This window comes from Centroberyx gerrardi, chromosome 3, assembly GCF_048128805.1.
Source record: "Centroberyx gerrardi isolate f3 chromosome 3, fCenGer3.hap1.cur.20231027, whole genome shotgun sequence".
In the NCBI taxonomy this organism is placed as follows: Eukaryota; Metazoa; Chordata; class Actinopteri; order Beryciformes; family Berycidae; genus Centroberyx; species Centroberyx gerrardi.
In genome coordinates, this window is record NC_135999.1 from 8,775,697 (window position 1) to 8,797,607 (window position 21,911).

General features: G+C 43.0%; 2 protein-coding genes across 3 annotated transcripts; one reads left to right on the forward strand and one right to left on the reverse strand.

Annotated features, from left to right (window-relative positions):
• Positions 1-3,597: 3,597 nt before the first annotated feature.
• On the reverse strand, positions 3,598-7,167 carry grhprb (glyoxylate reductase/hydroxypyruvate reductase b). The gene is made up of 9 exons (XM_071923267.1): positions 6,995-7,167; positions 6,070-6,203; positions 5,882-5,954; positions 5,667-5,783; positions 5,426-5,514; positions 5,212-5,316; positions 4,692-4,827; positions 4,047-4,177; positions 3,598-3,840 (listed from the first exon to the last, which is right to left on the reverse strand). The coding sequence occupies exons 1-9, from the start codon at positions 7,165-7,167 to the stop codon at positions 3,719-3,721; spliced, it is 1,080 nt and encodes a 359-aa protein (XP_071779368.1). The 3' UTR covers positions 3,598-3,718.
• A 916-nt stretch (positions 7,168-8,083) lies between these two features.
• Positions 8,084-21,759, forward strand: uba6 (ubiquitin like modifier activating enzyme 6). Of its 2 annotated transcripts, none has more exons than XM_071923253.2 (32): positions 8,084-8,104; positions 8,660-8,788; positions 9,027-9,121; positions 9,234-9,262; positions 9,436-9,530; positions 10,193-10,304; positions 11,706-11,786; positions 11,915-12,037; positions 12,391-12,514; positions 13,193-13,296; positions 13,407-13,469; positions 13,574-13,650; positions 13,888-13,954; positions 14,104-14,247; positions 14,528-14,674; positions 14,767-14,847; positions 15,155-15,232; positions 15,547-15,728; positions 16,011-16,116; positions 16,272-16,361; positions 16,485-16,565; positions 16,693-16,821; positions 16,931-16,982; positions 17,098-17,161; positions 17,255-17,324; positions 17,404-17,475; positions 17,571-17,694; positions 18,411-18,604; positions 18,906-19,033; positions 19,117-19,204; positions 19,361-19,455; positions 19,866-21,759. In XM_071923253.2, exons 2-32 carry the CDS (start codon positions 8,748-8,750, stop codon positions 20,011-20,013), a joined length of 3,084 nt encoding a protein of 1,027 aa, XP_071779354.1. In that variant the 5' UTR covers positions 8,084-8,104; positions 8,660-8,747; the 3' UTR covers positions 20,014-21,759. The 2 variants fall into 2 exon arrangements, with proteins under 2 accessions (XP_071779354.1, XP_071779355.1); XM_071923254.2 differs by having other exon boundaries at positions 8,090-8,107; positions 8,701-8,788.
• The last annotated feature ends 152 nt before the right edge of the window (positions 21,760-21,911 follow it).

Here is a 21,911-nt window from a genome sequence, read left to right on the forward strand (position 1 = left end):
GACTGAGACGACTGCAGAAAAAGACCATCTACTTACTGGCTTCTTAAAAGATTTCATGGTATGGAATTAACCAGGCAAGCTCTCAGCCACAGTGGTGCCTACATTGCCTGTTGCCTATCATTCATATACCACTCCCCACTCCCAACATGCACACACATATACACGGTATCATCCAGAAGCTGTCGGACAGCTTAATGTATACTTGGAACCACGTCCCCCCCCCCCCAAGAACTTGCCCATCATTACTCTTCCACTGCCTCCGGACCTTGAATCCTGCTCAACTCCTGGGCATCTCCTATTGGATGCTGTAAAGCCCAGTTGGAGGTATATGGCAGGTATATTGCTTCTAAATTGGAAGTATTAATCCAGTAGCTCCAAGCATCTAAACTTGTGTAAGAACTGTTGATAGATATGTGTGCTCTTGATGTTTCTGTGTACTGTAAAAAGAGGTGGATAGAGTCAGACTCTATCCTGTGAGATGCTTGCTATCTCCTTTACTTACGTGAGTGTGGAACCTTAACAAAGATATTTATGAGAAGGAGTTGGACCACCCCTCTTTTTCCACTAAATCAAGTCAAATCGATGTGAGATGTTTGACATCTGAAGTTGCCTTTCAGTCCAAGCACCTTTTGAATTAACATTACCAATAGTCTTGTTGAGCTGAGAGAGGTGGGGAACTACTATATCTTCTAGGTGGCTCTTTTCACATGTAGAATCAGTGTCTGAGTTCTTGTGCACAAAAAATCCAATTTGCACTGACAGGGCGTTCACACTGCAAGTGACTTGGGTGATGGGTCGCTCTATTCTGACCGGTTGTGAGAGGCTCTGATTGCATCTATGTCGTGGTCTGCAGCTACAAAGTTTTGAACAGGCAAATCATGCATTTTTGCTGCTCTGGTATTGCCTGTCATAACGTTACGTCATTGTAACAAGTTAATATAGCTAGCATTAGGTAGCATTAATTGAAAAATATACAGAAAAAAACTATAATAATATTGAGTAATCATTATAATGATTACTTTCAAGCTTACCATCGACCCCAACGATGGATGCAACCGTTCTCCAAGCATCGTTTTTGAAACATTTATTCCTGTAGTCTGTCAAATAGAAATTGTAGACAACTGGGAAGCTTTGAATGGCTGTAATCAACTTTTGCCCATTTTACACTTACCAGGCAGTTTATAGAACAAAGTCACATTGGTAGGGAGACTATGAGGCCTCCTGCAACGTGCAAACCCATAGTGCTTTGCTCGCCTGGCTGGGAGCCGATGCTGGACAGTTGTTGCATACAACCGCAAATTTGCAACTAGTTAGTTATGTTACCACAATCTCCTTATGTTGATTATAATATTCAGCCCTGCTGATACTGTGATGGGTACAGGTGATTTAACTTTATTTAAAGCTAACAGCCACCATTCAGCATTGTTTTCATACATCAGTTCAGTCAGCGATACAGTTACCACTTCACAGCCAGGTGAACTTCGGCTCAACTCTGCTCCCAGTCAGGCGCAAAGCACTATGGGTTTGCATGTCACAGATGGGCCCCTAGTCCTTCCTGATTGGCCGATGACTGCGAAAAGCCGTGGCCAACTTTCCTCGACTGACAGCTTGTTGGTTCTGGTGACTTGTTGATTGTGTCGCTCACTGTCTGATCACATGGTGAGAGTAAAAATGCCAAATGAAGGCAGTGTTAGGAGAAGGTCTTCGGATGGATGGCGATGAGGCAATGTGACTATAATTTGTTTGCACTTTGTCTGTGTGTGTGTTTGTGCGTGTGTGTGTTTAAAAAGGGCAATGAAGTTGAGTACGGTGTATTGTACTGAGAGTTGATTGAACAAAGCTGACAGCAGATTTTTGAGGTACAGCACTTGTTGAAGAGTGCTTTAGAGATGTAAATATGGCACATTCGTGATGGCTTTATCATTTTTCTCTTGGACGAGAAATAAAAAAACAACACATAATGAGCTAAATGTTGTGTAAAAGTTTGCTACGCTACTTATCAGTGCTTACTACATGTCTCTTATATGTCAAATGTTTCATCCATAACAAAAGCACTTAGACAAATCTTTCTTTTTTATGATAACCAAAAAAACTAATATGTTTACTGGAATGTTGAACTATGTGAAAATATTGCTGTATTCCAATTATCCAACTCTACCAACTCCCCTTCTGAAAGGTTCTCTTACTGTTACCCTACTGTTAGGATAGATTTACAAGCCAAAGTGAATTTGTTGCATTGTGTTCGTCTCACCGCAGGGTTCCCACCGGTGCTGGAAAGTCTAGAATGTCTTTGAATTTTGAGAGGCATATTCCAGTCAGGGAAAATCCAAAAGCAAAGAATTTCACAAATCCTCTGAAGTAATGGAACATTAGCGGGGGTGGGGGGTTTGTTTGTTTTGTATTTTTATGGCTACTTCTCTGTAGCAAGGGTGGGGTTACATGGTCCAATGTGTAAAACACAGGATTGATAATTGATTGAAAATAAAAGTGGCTTCATGGGTAGAAAGTTGGGTAATTGAGATCAGTCCTCATGCAGTGCTGTAGAGTTCTGTTTTAGTGAACCGAAGAGAAAAAAACACTCTACCTGTTTGCCTTTTTGTATACTTTATTTCTTGCTGTATTGTGTCACCTACACTGTCACTATTACAAGGTCATTGCTTCCATTCCTAGTTGGCACCTTATTGTAGAGTCGTTACACTGTTAGTCTGTACAAAATGAACTGACAGTTTTATCTGAGACAAGTAAACAGATAATTTTGCCTTTTTACTTCCGAGAAAAATAACTGCCTTGCAGGATGTTCTCACTGTAAACATAAGCTAGCCTACTGTTTCCTTTCTTCACAAGTAACTCTTGACTATACAGAACCAGTAGTATTTAAGTCACATTGAGGACGCTTTTCAGCATGTCTGGAGTATTTAAAATGACCACTGATGGTTAAATCTCAAATCTGACTTCTGTTCCTCTGTGTTCCCCCCTCACATCCCTCCACATTCAGGAGAGAGGACGCTGTGATAGAAACAACCACATATATCTTCTTCTTAAATATTTTGTTTTAGGAGGGGAGGGGATATACAGAACCAAGGAGAGATTCAATCATCCAAAATGGCTTCCATGTCTCACATAGTTGCCTGAGTTGTTATGGTGCTGTCTTCTACAACTGTTGCAGTTTATGTGAATCTCTGAAAAATGCACTGACATACTGTTAATGTAGTACCCCTGTATGAATATGCCAAAATTAAAAAATGTAAAAGGCCTAAGTTGATGATCAAAGTCTCTGCCTTACGCCCTTTAGCTTGAAAAGCTGGGCTTTTATTGATATGCCAAAATGGAAGGATTTCTGTGTTCTTTCTGTACACCTAACATAGTGTAACCATGAAAGGACTAAATGTTTGTCTCTACTGTTGAAGGTTAAGAAGGACGTACAGTATTTTCAGTTGTTGTATAAAATGAATAAAAAAAAACAATGGAATTTAATTTTACTGTCTGTGACATTTTTTATGAAATAGGGATGAAGGGATCAAGGATGCCTAATTACGAGAATTGAGTCTGATTTTATATGTTGACTGAAAAGCTAAGTCAAAAGGAAAGGGGACAAGGAAACATACCATTACAAAATTTGAAGCCCTGGTTTTATCTTAAAGCCCTGAAGAAAGAATAGAGAGAGAGCAGAACTAATGGTCCAGTGTTCAGCCAGAGCTTGGAAGGGATTGGTTCCTTCTTACAGCTTGAGCCCCTTGATCATTGGCTCTCCCCGCAGGCCAAGGAGAAGGTTATTTGCTGCCAGGGCAGACATGGCATTACGGGTAGTGTAGGAGGCACTAGCAATATGCGGCAGAATCACTGTGGGAGGAAGAAATACAAGAGCAAGTGAGAGAAGGCAAAACATGCTCCGAGATGGCCTAGATAGATTACTTGATAAATTGGCTAACATTATAGCTGTTAAAAGGATGATTTTGGTCTGAAAAATCGTATTAATGATTTGGACCGAGGTTGACAGCATCAAGGGAATCCACCGGGCCAGACAGATCGCAGGTTGGCAGACTCACCGCAGTTGTTGAGGGTGAAGAGGGGGTGGCTGGTGGGCAGGGGCTCCGGGACAGTGACGTCTAGCCCGGCTGCTGCGATCTGCCCAGTGGATAGAGCCTGGTACAGGTCGTCCTGGTTCACCACACCTCCTCTGACACACAGCAGAGACACACACGTGTCAAAAGCAAAAGTTGCTGAACTGCAGTGCATATTGGGTTTTGCATTATTCATAGTCAAGTGTTTTATTCTAAAATATTTGTTTGTGTTTTGTATAGAACCAGTCAAAAGTTTGGACACACCCGATTGAATGCACTATGTTTTTCATTATCTTAAAGCCATTTTGTTCTAAAGGCTTATGCTTAAATGCTTGAATTTTGTTTTTTAGACAAATATAAATAGTGAAGTTGATGCTTATGTATGCGGCTACTTTAAAGAATCTAAAATATAAAGATGGTTTTGATTTGTTTAACATTTTTTTGGTCACTGCATAATCCAATTTGTGTTATTTCATAGTTTTGATGTCTTTACTATTATTCTAAAATGTGAAAAAGAAAAGAAAAAAGCATGTGTCCAAACTTTTGACTGGTAGTGTATGTGTGTGAAAGTGATTCTCCATTATGTGTATTTGTCTGTGTGTGTATTTGTCTGTGTGTGTGTGTCTGTACCTGCTGGTGTTGATGAAGACGGAGGTGTTCTTCATCTTGGAGAACAGGTCCTTGTTGCAGATCTCCTTGGTCTCCGGTGTGAGAGCACAACACACAGCCAGGAAGTCTGACTGCTTCGCCAGCTCATCCATAGAGACTAGAATGAGAGAAAGAAGACAATATGATCATATTTACAGTTTGCAAACCCACCGGCCAGCGGTTTGTATTTTTGTTAGTGAAAGTTTGTCCCCACTAGTGCAGATTTTAGGCCAACAGGGATGAGAGACTAATAGCCCACTGTGTGCCTCTAAGCTATCTACATACTATCAAATGGCATGGAAAGGCAAGGCTGCAATTCTCATTAGAATCAATTTCACTCTCTGTCTGAGATTAGGATGTGAAAGGTCAAAGGAGATGAGATGGCCATTGCTTTTGTTTAGCCAACGCAGTAAATCCCCATTAAACCTCTCCACCATCCACCTTGTCAACTGATCATAATGCTGGCATGAGGCCTCCTAGTGAACATGGATCCGGTCCTTACCGTACTCTGCATTGATGATACTGGCCAGCTCGGGCCTGGGGGCCACATCTGTGTAGATGAACTTCTTCACTTTGAAGGGCGCCAGGCGCTCAGCGATAGCCACGCCTGACAGCACAAACACACGTTAGCGGAAGTATCAAACTGACGGGATTGGCAGTTGCTGGGAAGCTATTTTGGGTAGTGGACATGCTGTGTGTGTGTTAGATATGCTCACCGATCCTCCCCAGGCCCAGGATACCCACAGTGCTGTTAGCCAGCTCATATCCGCACAGCCACAGAGTTCTCCATGTGCCCCAGCCACCACTGAACAAAGTGTGGGAGAGAAGAACAAAACAAAGAGAGAGACACAGAGACACTCAGATAACCAGTGACATGTGTGCTTGTGGGTGTAAGCATGTTTGCATGTCTGGGTATGTGTGTGTGTGTGTGTGTGTGTGTGTTGTGTGTAACATTACGTCTTGGCCTCATGCGAAGCCTCTATGAGTCTCCTGGAGGTGGTGAGCAGCAGAGCCACAGTCAGCTCAGCCACAGAATCTGTCAGAACGTCTGGGGTGTAGCCCACACGGATCCCCCTGTGCGCACACACACACACACACACACACACACACAATTAACAACTATAATCTTACAGCAATTAAAACTTAACACTAGCGAGATACAAATCACTCACCTTTTCTTCAGCTCCTCCAAAGAAAGATGGTCAAAACCCACTGACATAGTACTGAGGACCTTCAGGTTTGGACCTGCAGGAGCACACCACACACACACACACACACACACACACACACACACACATATATTTGAGAGGCTGTTCTTTGTATTCATAGCAGTGAACTGACATCAGGGCATTCATCAGACCTGCAGCATCCAATAGTTCTGCATCGATCTTCTCCGTCAGCACACAGAGCAGGGCGTCAACCCCTTTGACCTTCTGCAGCAGCTCTTTCCTGGGCACAGGCACGTCGTCCGAGTCCCACAGCTCAAACTGCACTCTGGGGAAACCAGAAACCATTAGGAATGGGACGATATATCGAAATTCAGTGTATCGCAATGCAAAAAAGTGACAATACATATTGCAGGGCATACAAATTAATCACAAAATTAGCTCCATTTTATTCTACTTTAGTAATCACAAATGAGGCGGCTTGCCCATCACAGTTTCACAGACTCTCCATCTAAATTATATTATTTGCACTTTGTAATGACATTTTTAAATTGTTGTTTAGATTCTAGCAAGCCAATGCCATTGCTAGAAACATTTGTGGCTCAGAAATACACATATTTCTGCACAGGCATACTTTGTTTTGATTGAACTTTTACGTTTTACATCGTATCGTGGTTGCATCGAATCGTGAACCTCATATCACATATTGAATCGTATCGTAAGATAATCATATCATCCCATCCCTAGAAACCATGACTGAGGACTCAGCTGGACAATTAATCCAATAAGGAGAACATTTACGATATATCAGAGATCCTTAATACAGTGAAAACAAAACGTATGGCGTATATACTGTAGGCCTTCATAGAGGAACTGGGACATTAATGGGTGGTGAGACAGTTGCAACCCTGCTGTGGGGGAAACCTCCTTTAGGCTGCCTCAGCCTTATCTGACTGGCCTGAGGGCAAACTCTGGCTGTCCTGTTTACTCAGAGTAAATGATGAACTTCACTAAGTAGACATTCAAACTACTATCACAGTCAAATCAACTACTGCAGGCAACAAATTTATCATACTTTTTTATAAATCATAGATAAATCATTGATTTCAAACGACTCACTGTCCTGATTCCCGGAGGATCCTCAGGCCCTCGGGTGGGATCTGTCGGGTGACATATACCCTCGGCAGGGTTGACATGTCCTTCTGCATGCTGTTTTGTAGACTCCCGTTAACATTTAAAGGAGCAACGGCGATCCGCTGGAGCCCACGCAGGGCCACACGACTGCACCACATTGCCAAAAGAGAGTATGTCTGTGGGCAGGTGTCCGAGAGATGAAACTGGTACTTTGGAACCTGGAGACCTTTGTGTGTGTATGTGTTCGGCTCTAGTTCAGGGGGAGGTACCAGCGTGTGCTTTTGACCAATATGAACAGAGGGAGGGTCTCTCTCGGGTCTGAGGTTGAGGGATATGTTGCCACCAAACCAAATCCTTGCAGAGCTTCGGGATTAGAGGCCAGGATGAGAAATTAGACACTAATTACTTCAGGCCAAGTGGAATTTAAAACACAAAGACACACAGACCTACAAAAACACACAATCTCTCTCTCTCTCTCTCTCTCACACACACACATACACACACACACACACACAAATTATGTGAATGTATTAAAGTCAGCTCTAAACCTGTTTTGAACTGGGTCACTCTGTTACATCCCTCCCCCCAGTATTATGTCAATGTTTCACTTAGCTGTTGACCTTTGTCTCTTTAAACAGTGGGGGTCTCAACATGTGTTCTATATTTTCATCTCTCTGGCCAGGTTCAGGGATCTCACTTTAGCCTATACCACCTACTATCCCAAGTTCCCAACTGGATTTGAGTTCAATAACATGCTATGATCAAATCACACATTAGGTCTATCAAACAACTGAGTCACTGCAGGCTACCAAAACCTTCAATTGTAACAGCTGAATCTCTGCCACATATAGGCCTAACACCCATATTTACATAATAGTTAAAATGGACATGCATTGTTTAAGTTCAAACACTTTTTGGTGGACTGTAGAGCAGACAGACCAAGGACGTTTTATGAGACAGATATATATTAATAAATATGGTACACAACACCTATTGGATGACCCTGGTCACATGATCGTGGTAACCCGGAACAACTCCAAGTTTTTAACCATTCAGAGCCATTCATTCGCTACAGCTCCTCGCGCACACTGACAGGTAGTAAGCTAGTCGATTTTGCATAAGATTCATGTTATTAATATTGCGCATTTTCATATTTCTGGGGAATCTGATTTGACTTTAATAGCTCTCTAATGTGGGGGGTTACTTGTGGCCTGTGTGTCATAGCTTTTAGCAAGTTTATGACAAGTGTTTTAGCTAGCTAGAAACCGGCACCAGGCAGCAGTGCTACTTTGCTAGCTGTAGTTGCTAACGTTACGCTACCTTCAGCGTTATGTTAGCCTGGTAGGTGTAGCAAAATAACTATTGTCCTCTTTGGCTGGTGTCAGTAAACTCCACCTTATTAGTTCAAGAAAGCTAACGACAGTTACTTTAGCTTGGCGGACAGTTGACAGTTGCCAGGTCAACATTGATGACAATTACAGCAAACGAGAGTTTACATTAGCTGGCGTCATTAATTAGCTAGCAACAGTTGCTAATTTAGCTACCTAGAGCAGGGTACTGGTTTCTGCAAGATTGTCTGGGTTAATTGCAGAGAGTTATTACAGCTAACAACCAAAAAGTGTAATCATTTAAGTTATCACCTGCTCTCAGGTCTGCCACCTCTGTACTGTCTTTACGATCTATAGGTACAGTTGTTCTCTCTTGGACCGGTGAATTTCCCCCCTCTTCCCCTCCCACCATGGCTGCAGACTCGATGGAGATTGACGACTCTCTTTACAGGCAAGACTGCCATTTGTCTGTGTCACAGCCAGCCAGATTGCTATAATGGTTGTAGTCACTTACTAGAGCACATTGAAATGGGAGGTAACGTTACACAGCAGTTGACAGAGGAAGTACAATGCTGTGCATCGTACTACAATCTGTGCAGTTATTGTAATTGAGGCACCTCAGTTTTCTTCTTGATCTCTCCCTAGCACATTCTCTCACATGTACTCTTCCTCCCTCTTTCTCTCTCCAGCCGCCAGCGCTATGTGCTGGGAGACAATGCTATGCAGCAGATGGCCCAGTCCTCAGTCTTTCTCAGTGGAATGGGAGGACTGGGAGTAGAGATAGGTGGGTTAACTAACATATTGTTATGCCATAGCACTGTAAAATGATTTGATGCCGTAATACTGAATATGACTTGTAATGCCAACAGTGATTGAGTAACTTTGTTGTTTCACAGCAAAGAATATTGTCCTGGCTGGTGTAAAGGTATGCACTCTCATTAAATACCATAGTTGTCCAACACCAAAACAGTGTTTAATGTTTCATGTGCAATACCTTGAGGATTGGATTGACCATAGCTTTAACGTTTGTGTGTGTGCACATATCTGTGTCTGTGTGTGTTCTTCTGCATGTGTGTGTGTCTGTGCATTCATCTACAGGTAGTCACCCTACATGACACCAAGCAGTGTGAGACCTGGGATCTGGGCTGCAACTTCTTCATCCGCCAAGAGGATGTGTTGAGCCAAAGGAAGAGGTAATGCAGACCAGGGAGCTGGACTGTTTTTGAAGAGATCTCTCTTTCTTTACTGATCTCTCTTTTTAATTTATCTTTCTATACTGATCTCTCTTTTTATGTATCTATTTTATTAAGCTCCACCATATATTGTTGAACTTTTAACTCCTTATGAGACCGCTATGCCCCTCAGGTCTTCTGACCTACATCTTTTGGCTGTACCTCCATCCAGGCTCAAATCAAAGGGTGACAAAGCCTTTGCAGTTGTGGCCCCTAAACTGTGGAATACCCTTCCTCTTAGTCTCAAAATGTTTGACTCAGTTGATGTTTTTAAATCATGTCTCAAAACTTACTTTTATGGTCTGGCATTCTTATCTGAATGATTGTCTGAGTGAGTGTGTCTTTTCTTTTGTTACATTTCTCTGTAAAGCACTTAAAACTAAACTTTGTCTTCAAAAAGTGCTAATTAATTGAAGTTTATTATTAATATTTCTATTTCTCTCTCTCTCACACTCACTTTCTCTCTAAACCACACACGCGCACACTCCTATTCTGTCTCCCTCTCTCTATTTCTGTCGCTTACACACACACACACACACACACACACACACACACACACACACACACACACACACACACACTCACACACACTCACACACCCACTCACTCTCCCCCTATCTCAGGGTGGAGGCAGTGTACCCTCGGGTTGCAGAGCTGAACCCCTATGTCCATGTTGACATGTCTTCCTCTACTCTGGATGACAACAGTGATCTCAGCTTCCTCAGAAAGTACCAGGTAAGAGACTGTCTCTCTGCTGACACCCATGTTGGAGCTTTAGTGCCAAAAAGCATCTGAAGTGCTAAGATAGAGTATGTTTACTGGTATACCAATATTCTCTTTTTATTAGGTGTTCAGGAGCAGCATCTCTACAAGAGCCTGGCTCTGTGTTTGTTTGTTTGTGTGTGTAATGCTTTTAGCAATGTGCACTACTTAGGGGAATTATGGTATGCACAGTTTAGGCTGCGCAGAGTCCTAGAGCCCTGCATAAGGGAAATGCAGTGTGCGCCTGTACGCCAGGCAGTACGGTAGAAGTCAAACAAGCATCAACCAACTGGAGGCTGGTGTGCTGTACATCCACATACCAGGAAGTAGCTCTGTGATTTTCTAAGTCAATGGACGAATTAGATATTTTGTTCAGAATTTTGTTAACAAGTTTTTAAAGAGTTTTTAAAGTCAACGTAGTTTCACTCACTCCAATCATGCGTAACCCCCATCCCACCCTCCATCTGAGCACCTAGTTCACAAGACAAGACAATCTAAATTGTTGGTCAACTACACATGATTGCCATGAATAGGGATATTTTTGGAGTGTCACTCAGACATCACTGGTCTATTTTGCTAAAACTTGGATGGAAGATGCATTTTCCCACTGTGTTCAAGCGTAAAAATTTAGACTGCTTGGCATGATGGGGGCGCTATAATTAAAGGTCAGAAGTTCATACTTTGAACGGCCATAACTGCTACACCACTGGTCCGATTTGACAAAACTTGGAGGGATGTTGCATTTTGGCACTGTGTCCTGGATTTTAAAAACATTATACTGATTGGCCTGATGGGGGTGCAATAATTTCAAGGTGAACATTTCTAACTTTGAAAGGCCCTAACTCCTACACTGTGAGTCCGATTGACATGAAACTTACTACACACACCCAGCTATCCTTACAAATCACACTGATTCGCCTAATGGGGCTGCTATAATTAAAGGACAAAATATTGAACTCAGATATGACACCACTGGTCTGATTTTGATGAAATTTAGAGGGATGAAACCTTTTGTCACTGTGTTCTGGTGCTTAAAAAATATGCTGATTGGCCTGATGGGGTTATTATGATTAAAGGTCAAAATTGAAAACTTTGAAAGGCCATAACTGCTACACCACCAGTCTGATTTTGATGAAACCTGGAGGGATGATGCATCTGCCAGTCAGTAACATCGTTCCTGCATCGTTTGTGGCGTACAACATGTTTACTTGTTAGTTAATGGACTAGCTGAAAACTTGGCTTGGTGTCATTTGGTCCTAAACTGCAGTTCACCTCAGCACAAAAATGCACTGTTTGCTGCAGCAGCAGCATCACCACAGGAAACTTTTCAGGTAATGTCTGACTGACTGTGTGGTGCTCTGCTCTCTCCTCCAGTGTGTGATTCTGACTGAAGCCAGACTGAGCCTGCAGAAGAGAGTGAATGAGTTCTGCCATTCACAACAGCCTCCCATCAGAGTAGGTTTGCATTCCCTGCAGAGATTATACATTACAGAGCATTGGCTAAACCATCTCACATACTGTACATTCTGAACACAGAAACAGTCAAATATTAACCAGATTGTGTTATCTTCTGTCCCTGCCAGTTTATTGGCTGTGATTTATACGGCATCTGTGTGCGGGTGTTCTGTGATTTCGGGGAGGAGTTTGAGGTTTCAGACCCCACAGGGGAGGAGCCTAAGGAGATCTTCATCCAAAGCATCACTCAGGTATTCTGAAGACTTTGGACATTTGTGCAAAGCAGTCTTCGGTCCCATCATAGTCCCGCAATGAATAATCCCATCCTTTCTTTCATTTTTCTCTGGGAGATGTCTGTCTGATTTTCTGTTTAATTTCAATCAGTTGTAGAGAATTTATTATTTCCACTTCATTCTTTTTTGTCATGTTTAATAATGAGCTACATTGCTGTGTGTTAAAAACTGAGTAAACTGGAGTTGCCAGATTTTTTCATTTCCTTAATCCTCCTAATGTTTAATATTTGGAAATAGGGGCAATGGCAAATTACCCTTGTCAGTCCACTATCCTGAACATTAACCTCCCCTTTTGACCTTTGACCCTTCAGGACAACCCCGGGGTGGTAACCTGCATGGACAACCGAACCCATGGCCTGCAGACGGGCCAGAGCGTCCTCTTCAGAGAGGTCAACGGCATGGAGGAGCTCAATGGCACCGCGCGGCCGGTTTCAGGTATAGGCCTACACTGCAGTTAACAAGTTCACTATATTTTAGGTTTGCACAGCTTTTACTGTAAGCTTGTTATTGTAATTGTATTATGCCAGTACATACATCAGGTCACAGGTGTACACTACACTTAGAATATGCTTGTTATGAATATTTCTATATATAAGGTATAACAAGCATTCTTTATATGTTCTCCATAACATGCTGGTTACTTTTGTCATATTTAGAATTATAATTTCAAATCCCCTGACAGATCAGATTAGTGGTGTGATATTCTCTATATGATGACATGGCAATGCAATAATCAAAGGCACCAGAATTTCTGAACTAGTCCAGCAGAAAGGAAGTTAATCCATGTTTTCATCTTGGTGTGCAGTGTCGTTGTGGTGATATGTAGTGTACTGCTCAGTGGAGTGATGATGTAACCTTTATGTCAGAATGCAGAGTCATTATGTATGTAGCTTGTTTCTTACAGTTAGGCAGAGGGTTTTGTCAAAATGATTTGATGTGTATCCTGCTTTGAATGGATGTGCATGTTCGCCCTATCAACAATGGTTACAGTCAAACCTTTGAACTCCTTGAGATCTGATAAATTCAAAGGAATTTCTCTTTGAAATTGTTTTGTTCATTGTTGCCGTTCATAACCTTGTGTGTGTGTGTGTGTGTGTGTGTGTGTGTTATCAGTCCTTTCCCCACACAGTTTTGCAATAGGAGACACATCCCACCTGCAACCATATGCACATGGAGGTTTCTTTGTCCTGGTGAAAACTCCTAGGACCTACAAATTTGTAAGTTAACTTGCTGTCCTATCAACCAGAAATATCAGCTTTGATCAAAAAGAATGCATATTGCTCAAAACAAATATATTTCTGTGTGTGTGCGCACACATACATTTCAGGAGACAATGGAGAGACAGCTGTGTGATCCTCAGGTCCTGACCCCAGACTTCAGTAAACCAGAGGTGAGAGTTCAGAGCAGGTCCAGTTCAGTAATGCCTTACTGTTTGTTTGAGTTGAAGCAGTTTCAGCAGCCTCCTCACTTTCCCGTTTTGAATCCACCCATCAGGCCCCGCTACAGATCCACGCAGCCATGCTGGCTCTGGACACCTTCCAGGAGCAGCACAGCAGACTTCCCAGCATTGGGTAACCAAAGCCTGTCCCCACTTTTCATTGTCTGGATCCACTCTACTTCTCTACTATCTGCATTCCAAACAAAGCATGTATTTGTTCACTTGTAGATTTTTGAAGCAGCAGATCATTTCAGCAATAGATGAGGATAGAATTTCTCCTGGATGTGTTTGTCAGTGAGTGAGTGAGAGACAAGAGAGTCATCGAAATGTAACACGTTCAGCTGTGAACAGTTTCTCTTTGATGCTTCAGGTGTTTACAGGATGCTGAGGTTTTACTGAAGCTTACTGAGGAAGTAAACGCGAGGCTCAGGAACAAAGTGAGTTTTTTTTCCCCATTGTCACACTTGCTTTCATTGTCTTGATCTTACATGCTCTCTGACAGATCATTTTAACGATGCATACACACCATTGCCCTAACATCTCGTCTCCCTCTATCCATTCCCCTCTCTCCCCTGTCACCTCTCAGGCTCCAGTGAATGCTGAGTTGGTGCACTGCCTGTCCAGGACAGCGAGAGGAGCCCTCCCTCCGTTAGCAGCAGCCGTAGGAGGCCTAGCCAGTCAGGAGGCTCTCAAGGCGCTCACGGGGAAGTTTGCGCCCCTGCAGCAGTGGGTAGGTCGCGCCTCTGAAGGACCTAGATTTAAACAGTATGCCTCATTGTCAAGCAATATAACGGTGCATAAGGAATGTTCAATCTACCAAAAAATGTTCAGCTGCAACATAATGTGAATATGCTATATAAGCTTTTTTTTATTTAGAATTTATGCATCTATCCCTTCTACATGTTATCTCTACAAGAAATGGCAATTAATGATGTCTGTTTGGTAATAGGATTTCAATGATGTTCTTATTTAATTTTTTCCCTCTTCTTCTCTCTCTTTCCTGTGTCTAGTTTTACCTCGATGCCATCGAGGTAGTCAAGCCACTTCAGTCTCTTTCTGCTGAGGAGTTTTCCCCCAGGGGCGATCGGTACGATGGATTACGAGCCTGCGTCGGCGAATCCATGTGTCTGGAACTGCACAAGCTCAGGGTCTTCATGGTGAGGGTTGCTTAGCACATGGGAACTGAAAGTGTCTTGTGTTTTGAGCTCTGTTGATGTCTAAATGCACTCTGCAATGTCTTCTCCCCCAGGTGGGCTGCGGTGCTATCGGCTGCGAGATGCTGAAAAACTTCGCCCTGCTCGGTGTGGGATTGACCAGGAGCTCAGGAGAGGTGGGGGTCTTTAATGTCTTCCCTCCTTTTTTCCTGGTTTCTGCCTGTCTGTCTGTCTGTCTGTCTGTCTGTCTGTCTGTCTGTCGTTTCCTCTCCTCTTTGACTATATCTTTGTGTATGTCTATATTTCCATCTATTTCTGTGTGTCTGTCTGCCTTTCTTTGTCTCTTTCTCTTTGTGTTTCTTCTCTCTCTCTCCCTCAGTTGAACTTTGCTACATGATGTAGCGGTTATTGATTAGATGGTGTCGTGCTGCTCGGTGTTGTTTATTTACTGAGACTCTGTGCATTGTGTCTGTCTATCCTCAGGTGTGCATCACAGACCCAGACCTTATAGAAAAGTCCAACCTCAACCGGCAGTTTCTTTTCAGACCACATCATATTCAGGTGAACAAATGTCCTCCTCCTCATCCTCCTTTTGTACCACCCTCTCTCTCCCCATTAATCTTCCTACTTCCCCAACCTCCCCCCTGTCACACTCTAGAACATGTGACAACTTCTCGTTACATCCCACCTACAGGGAGATGTTTTGTGTTCTTCCTGACTATTTGTGTGTGAGAGTTTTTATAGTGCATCTGATCACAAAGAGTCGTTTGTAAACGGTTCAATGTAGAGTCATTAAACAAACAAAAAAACTGTTCAGTGGGTCCACAAAAATATACACTGAAGTTTGACCTCTTTCCTGCCTTTTTCTGCCTCAGAAACCTAAGAGCACCACAGCAGCTGTAGCCACTCTGGAGATCAACCCAGATGTGCAGGTGGACGCTCACCTCAACAAGGTGTGTCCGGCCACTGAGGGGATCTACAACGACTCCTTCTACTCCCGCCTGCAACTAGTGGTGACGGCGCTGGACAACGTGGAGGCCCGTAGATATGTGGACAGGTCAGTGAGGAGGAGCCTGCGCTTTCTTAGCTCCACTGTAATGAGATAGGATTTTGTAAAGCTGTCTGTTGATCTAGCATCCACAGGTCAGTGAAGGTTATGCAGTCACCTGAATTTGATCTCCTTTGAGTGACCCAGCAATTTAGATTTGACAGTTTCTGTCTAGCTACTGCCTAGTGTTACATCATTATAAACCTGGAGAGAGCATTCTCATGATATTAATCTAATTTGACTAGCTGCTGAAATTGTCTGTTGCTCTGTCTGTAATTGGTTAATTCACAGTCGCAGTGTATCCAATCAGAGAGCTCTCCTGGACTCTGGCACCATGGGAACCAAAGGACACACAGAAATCATTGTGCCAAACCTGACAGAGTCATACAATAGCCATGTGAGTCTGTCTGGGAGTTTGCTTGTGTGACCATGTTTTCTGTGTCTTTGCTCTAGCTTGTTCTTAAATCCCTGTGTTATCACGTTCCCATCACTGTTACTGCATAGACATGGATTGTACTACAGTACTCTAATATCTTTCCCATCACCTTGCAGAGGGACCCCCCAGAAGAGGAAATCCCATTCTGCACTCTGAAGTCCTTCCCTGCTGTCATAGAGCACACCATCCAATGGGCCAGGGACAAGGTCTGCCAGCCCAAAGTCCCACAGCATTAGTTTTTTCCTGTTCCAAGTTGAGTATCATGATTTTAGAGAGTATGTGTCAATGCACTGTACTAATTTTGAACTGTTTCCTCTGGGTGTGTGTAGTTCGAGAGTTCATTTGTCCACAAGCCCTCCATCTACAACTTGTTCTGGCAGACCCACTCCTCAGCTGAAGCAGTGCTACAGGTAATGGTTTACATAACTGGTGCATTTGACTTCATAAATATAGCCTTGGTGTAAATCCCTGCCAGCAGTGTAATACTACACTCAATAAAACACTGCTTTTAAAGATAATTTGTGTGTGTGTGTGTAGAGGATGCAGGCGAGGGAAAGTCTGGAGGGGGCCTTCCAGGTCATTAAGCTGCTGAGCAGGCGGCCTAGCCAATGGGAACATTGCGTTACTCTTGCCCGCCTGAAATTCGACAAGTATTTCAAGAGAAAGGTAATTAATTATATAAATTATCCCTCTCCTCCTCAACATATTCATCAAATATGGAAGAGTTTGTGTGAGTTCATATGTGTGACATGTTATTGATGTTCTCTTCATGCAGGCCCTACAGCTGTTGCACTCTTTCCCCCTGGACACAAGGTTAAAAGATGGAAGTAAGTTTGTCTCACACACACAGCTACGTATAAAGGGACCAAATGGTCTCATAATACTTCAGTCAAGTTTGCATACAGGCAAGGAACTTTGTGAACTATTTCTCCTGTTCCTTAGGTTTGTTTTGGCAGTCACCAAAAAGACCTCCAGCACCCACTGAATTTGACTTGAAAGACTCTTTGTGAGTATGCTCTCCTATATTCCCTTTGTAAGCAACTCTGTCTCTTTCCTTTAAACACATCTGAGCTTGCCGTACCCTCCCTTTTCCCATCAGGCACTTCACTTTCATTGTCAGCACGGCCCGGCTCGTTGGAAGGATTTATAACATCCCCTACTCAGAAAAGGTAGGCCACGTGCACACACACACTCACACACACACACACACTCTTCTGCCAGGATTGACAGGATGTTTTTCCCTCTCAGGATCTATCTGAAGAGGCAGTGGCCAGGATTCTCTGTGATGTCAAGATCCCAGAGTACCAGCCGTCAGAGAAAGTAGGCGTATTCATTGATCTGGTGGTTGATGGGTGATTTCCATCGGTGCACGACTAATGTCCTAAACCTCTTAATTATCTGTCTGTCCCTTCCAGTGTATAGAGACGGATGAGACGGCTAAGAAGCCCGATCACATGAAGATGTCGCTGAGCAGTGAAGAGGAGAGGGAGGCCATCACACAGCTGGAGGAGGCCATTGCTGCTAACAACGTCACAGCAGGTACATGTGAACACAACAACAACTCACTAAAACACTTCTACACTGCAGGCAACTCAAGATGACAGTTTAATTTTAAGATAACAATTATAGAAATAACTCTTTGTTTTATCTTCTATTCTAATCTTTTATTCTTAATAATTAAATAACAATGTAATGTCTCCTTCGCCAAGCAATGTAGTTATTGAATTATCAAATATTTTACGATGGCTTTGAACAAGTCTCAACAAATTAGAACTGAGGACCAGTGTTGTGCCCAAATTTGTTTCTCCTAAAAAAAAAAATGTTTCCTCTGGCAGTGTATTTTCACCTTGATTTCACACCAGGGAAGAAAACAACACCATTTCAATTTGATGTGAATTGTTTTTCTATTGCTGGCTTCTCAACCGATAAAACATTTCACAGGATTACAAAGAATGAACGTAACCTACCTAGCTGCCTCATAATGAACGGAGATCACGCTTGTTTGTGATCTTATTATCTCAAGCCATTAGCATCCATTGATTCTACAAGGAAGTTGTCAGGCTATAAATTAGTCTGCTTGTCATTTATAAAGGGCATTTCTCCCATGATAATTTCCTTGTGCAGAGGCAAAGCAACACACACCGAGGACAAAATAAGGGCACACCACCAGGGAAAATATTTTGTATGGGATACAAATTTTGGCACAACACTGGAACTATCTGTGTCATAAATGTGTGTTTGTGTTCATCCTGTAGAGAGGTTACAGGTGAGCCCACTGCAGTTTGAGAAGGATGATGACAGTAACGGCCACATGGATTTTGTGGCGTCGGCATCTGCTCTCAGAGCCAGGATGTACGCCATCGAGGCCGCCGACCGCCTCAAGACCAAACGCATCGCCGGCAAGATCATCCCCGCTATTGCCACGGCAACAGCTGCTGTGGCCGGACTGGTGAGAACAGTCATTCGCATCATGACTCATCATTACTCGTGTCTATGTATTGCGTGTGCCCTGCAAAAACTCTATAAACAGTATTTCTGAGAAGTCAACTTTTCAGAAATTGAAGAAAAGCAGATTTTTGTACCGACGTGCATGTTTAAAATTTTAAAATATGATGTTGATGGTTTGGCTTGACCTATTTTATGTAAAAGTTACTAATTGAGAATTTTAACCCCCCATTGAATTGTTGAAATTGGTTCCTATGTCAAGCTTGGAGGTGAATTTTCTATCCTTATTCTTTCGACCAACTCAGGTGGCTCTAGAGCTGATTAAGGTGGTTGGAGGCTACGGGTTTGAATCCTTCAAAAACTGCTTCTTCAACCTAGCCATCCCTGTGGTGGTGCTCACTGAGACTGCCCCTGTCAAACGGACACACATCAGGTAGGGGGATATGTACAGTTTCTCACTCTCACTCTCTCTCACTCTAATGCTGTGTATTGACTGCTTCATGATCTCCTCCGCAGGGACGACATCAACTTCTCCATCTGGGACCGCTGGACGATCTGCGGCCACGAGGACTTCACTCTCTCTGACTTCATGAGCGCAGTGAGGGTGAGAAACACTGCTGGCACATATTGAAATTATAATGAAGACCTCTTAGTTGTCAGATTCAGTTGCCACATTATTGTACCTACAGTAATTCCCTTTCCTTTGTAGTATACCTTTGTCAAACAGCATGTTGCTGATGACCTGTTGTTTCTATTTCAGGAGAAGTATGGGATTGAGCCCATCATGGTGGTCCACGGTGTGAAGATGCTCTATGTGCCTGTGATGCCTGGACACAGCAAGAGACTCAAACTGACGTAAGCGCTATATTTATAAAGCACTTTCCTTACATCTTGATTTCCTTCTCCTCCCTTTTTTCCCCTCAGAGGTCAGGGTCAGTTACAAGATTCAGTGTCTTGCTCAAGGACACTTCAGCAGGGTGGATGCTTTCTGTCACAGCGGAGTAAACCTGTTCCTTCAGGTCGATGGACAGTCTCCCTTATCACTACGCCACCCTGCTGCCCTCTTCTTAAGTGTCCATGTATTGGAGCTTTCTTACCCTAAATCTATGACTAATTTGAGATAAATCTTCCCAAATCTCAGCTGGCTTTTCTCCTCTTGTAAAGCTCTTTGACCCGATTCTGCTCGCTTACTCGCTCTGAAATGATTCCATCCCTCTTCCGAACTGAACTTCCTAACTGTACCCTGCCGCCGACTCTCTCTGCAGGATGCACAAGCTGATCAAGCCGTCAGTGGAGCGGCGCTACGTGGATCTGACGGTGTCATTCGCTCCGGAGGCGGACGGAGACGAGGACCTCCCCGGCCCCCCCGTCAGGTACTACTTCAGCCGCGACGCGGACGGAGAGACGCCCTGACACCTTCCTAAACATCGTCCTCAAACCTCTTGTGTCCTTATTTCCCATCTTTCATGTATACTGTTGTACCCCAGTAACCTGGGCCAGGGCCAAGAGCTTTTCCTCACGATGCGGTCTGACAGGGGCAAAGCTCCTGGCCCCAGCACTAGCCCCTCTATAACTTCATGGAGCAAGGAAGGCCAGTCCTGGTCCCAGTTGTTCTCGCCTCAGCCCTAGCCAGTGGACCACGAGGCGGCTCGAGTAGCACTTAACTGTGTACATATTTTCTCTCTGTTCAGTTTTCTACTCTGGTGAAATGCACAGCTCTGCCTGTGTTAAATGCCTTAATTGATTAATAACCTTGTTCTGTTTGTGGCAGTGAGTCTCTGACTAAAAACTATGTTTACAGAAACCTGCATAATCCCCTAACACACAGACCCATTTTTTTTTCTTTCTTTTTTTTTTTTTAAATTTGGAAAGCCCTTAAAGAAGGGACTCAATGGGGGGAGGGGGGGTTAGGAGAGTTGGAGCAATAAATAAAGTGGATTTCTAGTTGGCAGGTGTCACATCAACAGGAGCCTCCTTTCCTCCTCAAAGTCCTCCCACTGGCGGCCACAGAATATGCCAGCTGTTGGGTGTCTCGCCTCTTAGAAACAGGTCAAGCCAACATTTGTTGCACATTTTAGAGGTGCAACAGGTTAGTGGACGATGGCAGAACCACCAAAGATACTGATTATCATTGTGTCTGCACGATTGTGCTCTTTATGAGCACTTTGACTGCCTCATAAAACCATATTTTTACCACAGGAGCTGGTTATTACCCAAACATTTAACACTATAGGCAAGACCAACAGCTACACCTAGCTGGTAGTCTTACCTATGTTGTTAAACATTTAGGCAATGGCTGGAAAGGAATCAGTTATCATGTTTGGGTAAACAATAGAAATGTACTTTAGTAGACTGAGTGATGGCATGGGTTCAATGGCTGCTCCACAGAAAATGCCTTTGTGTTGACAGACATGAAGCATCTGTAGCAGCAACCGGGATCACACTCCTATTGTTTTAAAAACCTTTTTAAAAAAAGTCTTTGCTGTTCACAGTTTATTTGTTGACTTTGTTTATGGATGTTTGTCCATGACATGTATTTATTTACTTGTTAGTCATTTTTGTCACCATATTGTTTTTTTAGTGTCAAACTGAGCCTGTGTTGATGAGCTCTGTTGATTGAGTCATGGTGCACTGGTTAATTGTTAATCAACAACCCCGGGTGCTTATCCAGTGGTCTAAATCGCCCCCTCATTTGTTTAGGTTAAAGGTTCCCAAAAGGGTCTTAGTGTTGAGATCGTTTTCTTCATTGGATTATATCGGGGCTCAGATCAAATGGAAAAAGTCACCTAGTTGTATTGAGGTTATTGAAGGTAGAGTCCTCTGGCTAAAAGATTCTCATCCTTGTCTTAAAATTGAGCTTCTGGTCTGTAGCCAGACAATTCTGACTGAAGGCGCACACAATTCTTCCTCTACCACATTTATTCCTTCCCTGAAAACCAGAGCTGGCCAATTTTGTTTTGCACAAAAAATGTCTATCATACTGACAATAGTTCTTGCGCAATGAATGATGTCATAAATGTAATAAAAAAATTTAAAAAAAAGCAGTGTAATTATACGAGTGTGACGATGATAATGATGTATGTTCTTGTTGTGACAGACAACTCAACCAATGGTCCAATAAAATGTGAGTTTTCAGGATGTCCTCAAGACCAAAGCTGCTGTGACTCCTTGTTTAAAAACATCAAAAGCTTACAAAACCCAAGACAGCTGTCAAAAAAAAAAAAAAAAAAGAGCACAGACCCAACTCAGATTTTAATTTATTGACATGGCATATTATCATACACAATACAATCTTTTGACAGGAGAATCAT

What these genes read in the sequence shown, in the direction of transcription:
- uba6 (XM_071923253.2), top strand. Translation starts at nt 8,748, where the DNA reads ATGGCTGCAGACTCGATGGAGATTGACGACTCTCTTTACAG. An exon ending in GCCCGTAGATATGTGGACAG is followed by an intron (nt 15,729 to 16,010) that starts GTCAGTGAGGAG and finishes GTTAATTCACAG; the next exon opens with TCGCAGTGTATCCAATCAGA. An exon ending in CAGCTGCTGTGGCCGGACTG is followed by an intron (nt 18,605 to 18,905) that starts GTGAGAACAGTC and finishes CGACCAACTCAG; the next exon opens with GTGGCTCTAGAGCTGATTAA.
- grhprb (XM_071923267.1), bottom strand. Translation starts at nt 7,167, where the DNA reads ATGTGGTGCAGTCGTGTGGCCCTGCGTGGGCTCCAGCGGATCGCCGTT. An exon ending in ATCCTCCGGGAATCAGGACA is followed by an intron (nt 6,204 to 6,994) that starts GTGAGTCGTTTG and finishes TGGTTTCCCCAG; the next exon opens with AGTGCAGTTTGAGCTGTGGG. An exon ending in CTTCACCCTCAACAACTGCG is followed by an intron (nt 3,841 to 4,046) that starts GTGAGTCTGCCA and finishes TTCCTCCCACAG; the next exon opens with TGATTCTGCCGCATATTGCT.